The sequence below is a fragment of the Priapulus caudatus genome, unplaced genomic scaffold (genome assembly GCF_000485595.1).
Source record: "Priapulus caudatus unplaced genomic scaffold, Priapulus_caudatus-5.0.1 Scaffold536, whole genome shotgun sequence".
Taxonomy (NCBI): Eukaryota; Metazoa; Priapulida; class Priapulimorpha; order Priapulimorphida; family Priapulidae; genus Priapulus; species Priapulus caudatus.
Genome location: NW_014577597.1, coordinates 126,386 through 136,306, shown reverse-complemented (window position 1 = coordinate 136,306; position 9,921 = coordinate 126,386). Strand labels below are relative to the sequence as shown.

The 9,921-nt window shown below is 44.5% G+C and overlaps 1 protein-coding gene across 1 annotated transcript in view; it reads left to right on the top strand.

Annotated features, from left to right (window-relative positions):
• Positions 1-411: 411 nt before the first annotated feature.
• The window catches only part of LOC106811418, a 17,371-nt gene continuing 7,861 nt past the window's right edge, over positions 412-9,921 (top strand). The window contains exons 1-6 of the mRNA XM_014815022.1: positions 412-533; positions 1,042-1,203; positions 1,746-1,960; positions 2,354-2,495; positions 3,301-3,453; positions 4,158-4,285. Of these exons, the coding sequence (XP_014670508.1) occupies positions 417-533; positions 1,042-1,203; positions 1,746-1,960; positions 2,354-2,495; positions 3,301-3,453; positions 4,158-4,285 (917 nt within the window). The 5' untranslated portion in view covers positions 412-416. The remainder of the gene's footprint in view (positions 534-1,041; positions 1,204-1,745; positions 1,961-2,353; positions 2,496-3,300; positions 3,454-4,157; positions 4,286-9,921) is intronic.

Here is a 9,921-nt window from a genome sequence, read left to right as displayed (position 1 = left end):
TTTGTTATAGATTTGTGATATATAATGCTACATTATCATCATTATCATCATCATGCTCATCACTGGCACCCACAGGTCTTATGAAAGTAGAAGCACAGAAGGATAAAATTCTCAGTGATAATAAAAAGCAAGTGCCGTAGTTGCGCTGCATGCTAGGGGGGGTCTGGGGGTATGACCCCCTTAAAAAATTTTGAATGGTAGACGTCTGGAGACGCAATCTGGTGAGTCTTGCGAGAGAGATTTAGGAACAAAATGTAGGAATAAAATTGTTTAACCCAAAATTTACTGGAAGCACTGCGCTTCCAGTGCTTCTATCTGTGGGCGCCACTGATGCTCATCGCTATCATCAGCATCATCAGCATCCCATATCTCATGCCATATCTCATGCCATATCTTATGATGTATAGCTGGATGAGATGGACCAGGCTATGACACGCACCATAGTGCAGTATCAGCAACGCAGAGAGGTAGCGCGGCAGGGAATCGCACTAGCTTCGCGCTACCAGGGGGAGCTGATCTTCAGTACTGGACAGGTATGTACAGACCATCTACCTACGGGCGGCGGCCTGTCTCGATCGTCTGTCTCGTACCAGGCGACATAGGTCTGTCTCAAACCACACCACTCTGAAAACTGATGGATACAGTAATATCTGAGCAAAAATTCCCCCCATTTCGACTAAACAGAAAATTCTCCCCTTTAATTGCCGCAGCGGGCAGCGCTGTTGAACCTCTTCCTTGTGCTCTCCCTTAGTAAATACGGTGATGAGCTCATCATGAGCTCATCTAACCAGTAGGTGGCGCAACCTGTCAGGTTGGGAAAGGCAATGGGGATACCCTATCTTTCAAGCCTGCTTGTATCTTTTATATTTTGTTTCATATTGTAGTAGTAGCAAACTCTTAATCGGATAACATTGACAAACTACTTCCATATATTCGTGGTTGTCTTCGTGAACGTATTTCCGTGAAGGAACCACTGAAATACTCGAATGTACACGATTGTGTACATAATTTACACTGATGTTCTCGACTGTGACACTGCAGGTGGTTCCCTTTGCCGATCTAAACGATACGACGTGGCGTCAGCTAGGCAGGCTGGATGTTTTATACGTCGAGGCGAACGAGTCGTATCGGAATCTGCTGGAGATGGTTCACCAGGTGTCCGATGCAGATCAGATCACTCAGCAACTAACCGACTTTGTGCAGGTACGAGTATTATTGGGAGTGATTCTATCATAAGATAAATCTAGAATCTGTTTATGTCCATCTAGATCGGCTGACCTGCTGACGACAACCAGTTTCTATGTCAAACTGAATAAAGTTGCTTTGAGCTGCTCACAAATATTAAATATCATTGTCAACGTTATTTAACGAGATTTGTACACGTGTATATTTCTAACCGAGGCTATTATTTTTCCCATATTATTTTTGTGTTTTGTTGAACCTTGGCAGTTATCTTGCTGATCACATTCTGTTGCTTCTGTCTCACAAATATGGGTACGTGATGAGGATAGCTTACCTTGCAATGCTCGGTATGACATAATACGTACAGATGCCAATGATTGTTATGTGGCAATAAAATCATTTACAATTATATTTTAAAATTTAAAACAATTAAAATTCAATTTCTGTCTTCCTCTATGGAAAGGCCACCTGCCTATAAAGGCCACCTAGGCATTTTGACTTCAGTGGCCATTTTATTTGGAGTTGGCTGTACTCAAATTGGTTTCTGAACATTTTTATTGCAGGCGGTGACAGATAACCTAACGGAGCTAGCCGACAAGCGTAGAAATGTAGAGTTTAATCTTAATGAAAAGGAGCTGAACATCCAGGAACTCAACGTTGCTCAGGAAGAACGATTGGCCAGCGTAACACAAGCGATCAACGGCTACGACAATAAAATTCGCGTTATCTACAACTTTCTAGCAGATGTCCTCGTAGAGGTGGATGTATTGGAAAATAGGTAGTATGTCCATAGTGTGATAAACAGTCACACAGTTAGTATAGAGTGGGAATGTAAATAATGCATGTTAATGATGCTGTTATGCATTGTTCAATTTTGTATTTGTATAGTGTAGAATGATTGCCCTATATTATTATATAATATGAATATTAACACAGTCCAATATCATAGGTTCATGGTAGAACTCGTAGCAACATATATTCAAATTCGTTTAGCAAAGTGCCGATTTCACTCTGTCAACTCTAGTAGTCTGCTGGTTGGTGGGTGACGACGATAGTGACAGATAATAATATTAGAATGTGTGTGTGTGTGATTTTAGAAATAACAGCTATTCCCTTAATTGTTGCAGTAATGCTTAAATGCGAGGTATTTGTGTTTTGTCATTCCATTTAGAACGGACGATATCAGACTGATGTTGGATTCGAAGTCGTTGGCTGCAGAGGCATTATTAGAGAGAGCGGAAACCCTATCTTTAAACATTAGTAATGCCTTCGTAGATGTGGAGATGGCTGAGTCGGCTGTTTATACACTTGAGGTAAGGGTGGTCATCGTAACTCCTATATCTCGTAGGCAAAAATGTCTAGAGCGTTATCAAAACTATGCGGTAGAAAAATGTAATCCATAAGTGTGATAAGGTGCTTAGTAAATTAAATACCGTTGTAATAAATCGGGTAGTATATACTCTTTGACATGAACACATGTGACAGTTAGATAGTACAGTGTCCTTGAGGTGTCCTCCAAGAGTGTTCTTTCTATATCTTCGCATAGCCTTTCTATGATGCCTCTAAAGTTCCAAACCTATGCATAGCTTTGTACAATATAGCTTCATTCATTTGTGACACAGTGAGCTAGGTTATTTTTCTTCCTTGTAATTTGGTAGCTTCTCCCATCGAGATGTCTTTTAAGCGCATGCATCAATAAAAAACTAAACCTTGTAAATCTAAAGGGAATTAAAAGGTTGTCAATAACTAAACAACTAAACCTTGTAATTCTAAAGGGAGTTAAAAGAAGTCTCTTGGCCACTTTGGAAACCTGTGCCAATAGCTAAAAACTAAACCTTGTAAATCTAGAAAAAACTATAAGAGCTTGTCAATTAGGTCGAGTCTCTCGGTCATCGATCTATCTATATGTTTGTCACACGTTGCAGGAAGCTGCATCGGCCATGTTTTAATAGCTAAAAACTAAACTTTGTAAATCTAAAGGGAACTAAACGGTTGTCAAATGTCGAGTCTCGCGGCCATCTATCTATCGAAACTAATCCTTGTAAATCTAAAGGGAACCAAGAGGTTGCCAAAGGTTTCGGCCATTCATCTATCTATCGTCTGCGTGTGACGTTGCAGGGCGCTGCGTCTGCCGTGCTGTCAGACATAGCAGACGCGCAGGAGACGGTCGCTGGCTACCTGCAGACGACGCAGCTCGTGCAGAACCAATCACAGGTCGCACTGAACAGATCCAACCTGGTCATGGCTACACGACTGCCACCTATCGACCAGGTGACTGACACATGTTTCCATTTGCGGCTTTCATGTCTTGCAGCAGGGGTGAATAATGACAAACCAGGTGACAAGTGACATTTTGTCATTATGCGCCTTTGATCGCAGGAATATATGCCGTGGAGAGGCGATATGGGCTCGAATTTATTGCGTAATCTACTATGTAACTTGTAAGCTAAATACACTGACACATGTTGTCATTTGTGGCTTTCTTGTCTCACGGGCATTATATGTTGTGGACAGTCGATATGGGCTCAAATCCATCGTGTGATCTACTATGTGACGTGTAAGCTCAATGTATAGTGACCTGAGTGGGTTGCTTTGAATAATTGCAGTGTTCAGTTTATCACGTATAGATGAAATTTGTCGTAAATGCTAAAGCTTATTCTTCGCATACAGATATTCACATACAAAACATAACATACATGATATAACAGACGAAAGACTGATATACCAGCTGTTGTGGAAACAATTTTTGGAATAGGTCATCAGATTTTTATATAACGAGTGAATAAAAATGAATTTGCTATTTTACGCGAGATTCACAGATAGTATTCGTAGATGTAGTTTATATTAGATGGGTACCCGATTCTTATATGAATGTACATATCTTAAACTCCCCATGTGCCGATTTTCAGCCTTTTGTCAAAAAGTGCACAATTATATCCTCAATCGCGTGGTGACCGTGTTTTCTGCACCGTCAGTTGATGGCAGTGACGCGGCAGATCAACCAGATGTCGGTCGACGACGACATTCTACTGGATGCGATCGTGACGTCACTCAATGCAGTCAACGATGCGCAGCATATAGAGCAGCTCTCTCAGCAAGCGATGTGAGTAAGGGTAGTAAGCAGACAGGCAGATAACAACAAGAATATAGAGAAATAAAACTATATTCTTGTTGTTTGTGCACAGCGGCGTGCGCGCGGTGTACTTGTGTGTTTCAGAGGAGCATTTGAACGGCATTTACAGGAAATTATCGGCAATAATAGGTGAAATAGGGAAAGAGGGAATATAAAAGGCAGTCGAGAAACATTATAAGACTTTGGTAGTAAATACATTTCGTGTTTATTTACTATCATTTTACTATTGAAACGTTCCCAGTGCCTGTGCTGCTGTCATTCACAGTCTGTGAGGCCTGATGTACGTGCGGACATTGCTGCGTTAGCAGACATTTCTGTAGAATGGACACGCGTTTTTTAATAACGTTTTCAGCTGTGTAGTGGCAGTTGGGCAGTAGACCCATGTCTGTAGACTAGACACCTGTTCGTTAAGGATAGTTTTATTGTTGTCTTTTATTGACCCTTCAGGTTTGTTTGTAAATATATGTGTGCGCGCGCGTGTGTGTGTGTGTGTCTGTGTGTCAGTCGGCGGTTCGTGGGTGGGGGCGGGCGGGCCCGAGTGTGTGTGTGTTGTGTGTGTCTCGTGTGTCGTGTGGGCTGTGTGTGTGTGTGGTGTCGTGATTGTGTGTGGTCTGTGTGTGTGTGTGTGCCGTGCGAGTGTGTGCTCTGGCTGCTGTGTGTGTGGTACTGATGTGGTTGTGGGTGTGTGTGTGTGTGTGTGTCGTGTGGGTCGCTGTGTCGTGTGTGTGTGTGTGAGTGTGTGTGTGTGTGTGCTGCTAGTGTGTGCATGCTTTTTGCTGCATGCGTGAGTCCGGTGTGTGATATGCGCATGGCGTTTCTGCGCGTGCGTGTGCGTGCGCGAGCTGTGTGCGTGGTGTGGGTCTCTGTGTGCGTGTGCGTGTGTGCATACGCTTGCGTGCGCTGTTGCGTTGCGTGCGTGTATGCGCGTGTATGTGCCAAGTAATGCGTTGCTTGTTTTGTGTGTAGAGAGGAAGCCTCAGCTGACCTTACAACAGGCTGAGCCATCATCAGTGAACACATCAGTACAGTGAAGTTTGCCTAGGTTAGGCATGCGTCCGCCCTCGCTGTAATCGCGACTCACAGGGCCACGAAAACCACCATCGAGCAAATGCATCGACGAGCGGTAAAACCCTGCATGCCGCATTACATTGCTAGTATATGTAGGCGCCGTGTATGAATGAATTCTACCACCAATGTAAGGTAGTACTTAGGATATTGGTGCGTAGAATAGCTCGTTGTGGGCATTACATATTAAGTATTATATGAGGTCGAGTTATGACGTTTATTGATGTATATGTTTGCTATACGAGCGTTTTGTATATAAATTGAATACACACAGCGAAACCCTGATTATATCAACCACACATCTTAAACTAAGCTTTAGATTCATTATTATATATCTTATTACATATTATGTTATACGCAACATAATTTAAACACTGTTTTACCATTTTGCAACAAAAGCTCGTTGCATTTCCTCCGATCGCCGACACAATGACATATTAATGTGGCTATTTTTATACGCCGTCGAAGCCAGCTCTGACGGTGTTACTGACGGTGTACTGCCGGTTATTACTAAACGCATGTAGCCGAGCCTTTGCAAGCTCATCGTTGATATATCTTTTAACCAATTGCTACCGTCTTTAAATAATTAAATTTAATTAATTTGAATTAAATAAATAAACCAAGCTAGCGATTCTCACGCTGCCGATACAATGAACATAATACTGTGACTATTTTATACCGCGTGAAACCAGCCTCTGCATGGTCGTTACATGACGGCCGTTACTGACGGTTTTACAAACAATGAGGAGCTTGCAAGCTCATCTTGAAATTCCATATCTTTTACAACTGTACCGTATTTAAAATTTAAAAAAAACTATAAATAAATAAAATAAAATAATTTAAACAGCTCGTGATTTTCCTTTGCTGCCGATAATGAACATATTACTGTGACAATATTTTATTATGCCGCATTGACGCAGACTCTGGACGCCGTGTTACTTGATGGTGAGGAGCTTGCCCAGTTTATATTATCTTTACGAATATACGTTCTCTTAGTTAATTAATAAAATAAAATAAAAAATAGCTCGTTGACATTTCTCGCTGCCCCTGCCTGCAGCGTGCAGACCATCGTGCAGGCCTGCGCTGGGTGATAACGCAGGGCGAGCGAACTGCCCTAGGAGCCAGCCTGTCGGCGCTACAGAACGACGTCGACGTCGCCGAGCAGTGTCTGGACGTCGCCAACTTAGAAGCCATGCAGTATCACGACTCCGCTACGATCGCCAGCACGCACGTCGACCAGGCTGCAAAGGTACGTGTAATATGCACACTCTACGTCTGTCTCGCAGCGCTAACGACTTGTGACTTGCACAGTTTAGCGTCAACAGTGTGGTATGCGCATACGTGTTGTATATTGGTGCGTGAGTATTGTGCGTATACGCGAATTTCCCCGCCCCTTGGTGTCTGCATTGTAGAGCTTGGGTGCCAATTTGAAGGCTCCCGAAATAAAGGCAATTAATAATATGTAAATGTGTAACGCATATTATTGTATCCCCCGCGCACGAAGTCGGCAGGCGATACTATGGTTTCATGTCTCCCCAGCCGCCCGCGCGCGCTCGGTCCGCGCCCCAGAGAATTTCCCTTGCCGCTCTAATAACCTCTGACCCTAATTGACGCCTAGCGTGACCAAACTTGTAACTCATACACATCTTGGCGGCGCAGAAAGTGTAGCAGAGTACAAAACCAGGTCACTGCGACCTTTATCTTGACTTACTTTACCTGATTACTATCTTCCCCTTCCACTCTCTAACCGGCCCTAATTGACTGAGCACGCCTACCAAAACGCAGTTCACTACTACATTTAGTTGGCACCTTTACTTTGACCTTGATTCATAATTTCCTTCCGCTCTCATAACTCGGCCCCTAATTCACCTAGCCGCTTACCAAACTTGGTATACTTACACATTTGGGGGAATGTGTGTTGCGATTCCCGTACAAAAACAAGGTTCACTGCGGCTTTATTTGACCTTGACCTTGCATCTTTGATCATATTTCTCTTCCATCTATAAATCGGCCCCCTAATTGGACCAACGTGACCACTTGGTATACTTCACATCATTGTGCGAAGAAGGTGTGTCGCGTACCGAAACCAACAGACCTTGTGTTTTAACGGTGCGCGATCGCCCGCTCGCGCGCGCCATCGCGCTGCCTTGATTGATCGAGAGTAATGCCGAAAAAAGCCGCATCTAAGCATTATCAAAACTTACACCTTTTTTTTCTTTTTTTCTGTTGTTTTATTTTTCATTAATTCACTTTAACTCGGGTAGATAACGCAAACGGTTGTAAACATCACGGGACATTGCCGGAAAGTCGGTTCACATGTTTATACGACAGCTCGCAAGCGCCTCTAGAACGACGAATGCTGATTGGTTGTATTTTTGTAGCATAAAGTTTTAAATAGTCTGCCTTTGAAAAATTGAGTGTTGTTCCTTTTGACTAAACATGGCTAACATGTGCTGATTCAAGTTATCACATGCTTCAATGAAACTGATATTTTGTTAGTCATGAAAAAAAAATCACCTAAAATGTCAAAATTAAGAGCTACAAATGCAGAGTCAAATTTTTATTCCCCAAAGATGGCTGGAAATTGCATTTCATGAAGATCTGCGTTTATCAAATATTTTTCCGGGGGGGCGCATAGCCCCGAACCCCCTAGTTTGCTCGTGCCCTGTGGGCCACTCCGATGCAAATCACCCACACCTTCGGCGCAGCTAAGGTGCTGCGGATTTATTCACTCGCCTGCCTTTTCCGCAAAACCACAGGAACTGCAAACAGGTTACTGTAACACTTAACTTTTGACCTTGACCTTGACTTGACCTTCATCATATTTCCTTCGCTCCATCAAACTCAGCGCCCCTAATACCTTAGCGCGACCAAACTTTGTATACTTACCACATCTTGGGACCGAGAATCAACGGGGCGATACATGTAGCTTCGGCGACAACTGCCCTGTTCTAGTTATAAACTGCTTCTGCGTGACAGACGCTGATGACGTGTGACTGTAGCCACTTGGCATTTCAAGATACGCCCAGCGTCGACTGCCTGCTCGCGTGACAGTGTAGCTGTCTATGCCAACTGGCGTTTCGAGATAGGAGGATGCGAGCGCTGGCTGTCGGTATGAACTTTACGTGGGAATAAAACGGCAACTGTAGCCCGAAAACAGTTCCTATGTAATGAAATGTACGAAGAAGACGTGTGCATCGCGTTGATAGTGTGCTTGTTGCAAATGTGAGATGAAACATTGAACTGCATTGGACTGCAATTGTCGGTTGAACATTGAGAGTTACGTTTTATTATTATTATGCATATGGTTGTTGTTGTTGTTGTTGTTTGTGGTTGTTGTTGTATGTTGATATTGCTGTTGTGTTGTTATAATTTGGTGTTGTTCATTGTTGTGTTGTTGTTGCTTACGCTACCTTATTAAGTACATGACAACTGTAACGCCCGCTGCGTCGTCCAGCTGTGTTCTGCGTGTAGTTGCACAACAAGTACGGTGGTTGGACGTCGCGAACCTGACGCGCTACGGAAAGGCTTCTACAACAGGACGTCGACGTCATGCGCAACGACCCTCATCAGGTCTGAACAACACCGCGTCAGCAAATACTCGCCGAACATCACGAGCATCGAGCAGGCGGACGACCTGCCAAGGTACGCTGCATGTAACCTGCATTAAGGGTCGCACGCTGCACGCGCCACGCGCAATGTAACCTGCATATAAGGGTCGCCGCTGTACTGTGCTGCGCTCATGTAACCTGCATATAAGCGTCGCACGCGTGTACGTGCTCGCGCTCATGTAAACCTGCATTATAAGGGTCATACGCTGCCACGTGCCCACGCGCATATAACCTGCATTATATAGGGTCACACGCTGCACTGTAGCCAATGCGCCATGTTAACCTGCATATAAGGGTCACACGCCTGCACGTGCCATGCGCATGCTAACCTGCATATAAGGGTCACACGCTGCACGCCGCTGCCGCGCCATATAACCTGCAATATTAAGGCGTCACCGACGCGTGGCATGTGCCCTGCTGCGCCATAATAACCTGCATATAAGGGTCACAGCTGCACGGTGCACGCGCAGTAACCCGCATATAAAGTGGGTCACACGCTGCACGTTATGCCAGTGCGCCATATTAACCGCATATATAGCGGTCACCACTCGCACGTGCCCATGCGCGCCATATAACCTGCATGATAAGGGTCACACGCTGCACGTGCCATTGTGCATATACCTGCCATATAAGGGTCAACACGCGCTGCACGCTGCAATGCCGCATTTGTAACCTGCATTAAGGGTCGCACGCTGCACGTGCCACGCGCCATATAACCTAGCATATAAGCAGCGTCACTACGCTTGCACGTGCGTGCCACGCGCATGTAAGCCTGCATATAAGGTCACCGCTGCCACGCTGCCTTGCGCGCCATGTGAACCTGCATATAAGGTCACACGCCCTGCCACTGTGCCACGCCGCATTGTAACCTGCAATATAAGTCACACGCATGCACGTGCCACGCGCATGTAACCTGCATATAAGGGTCAG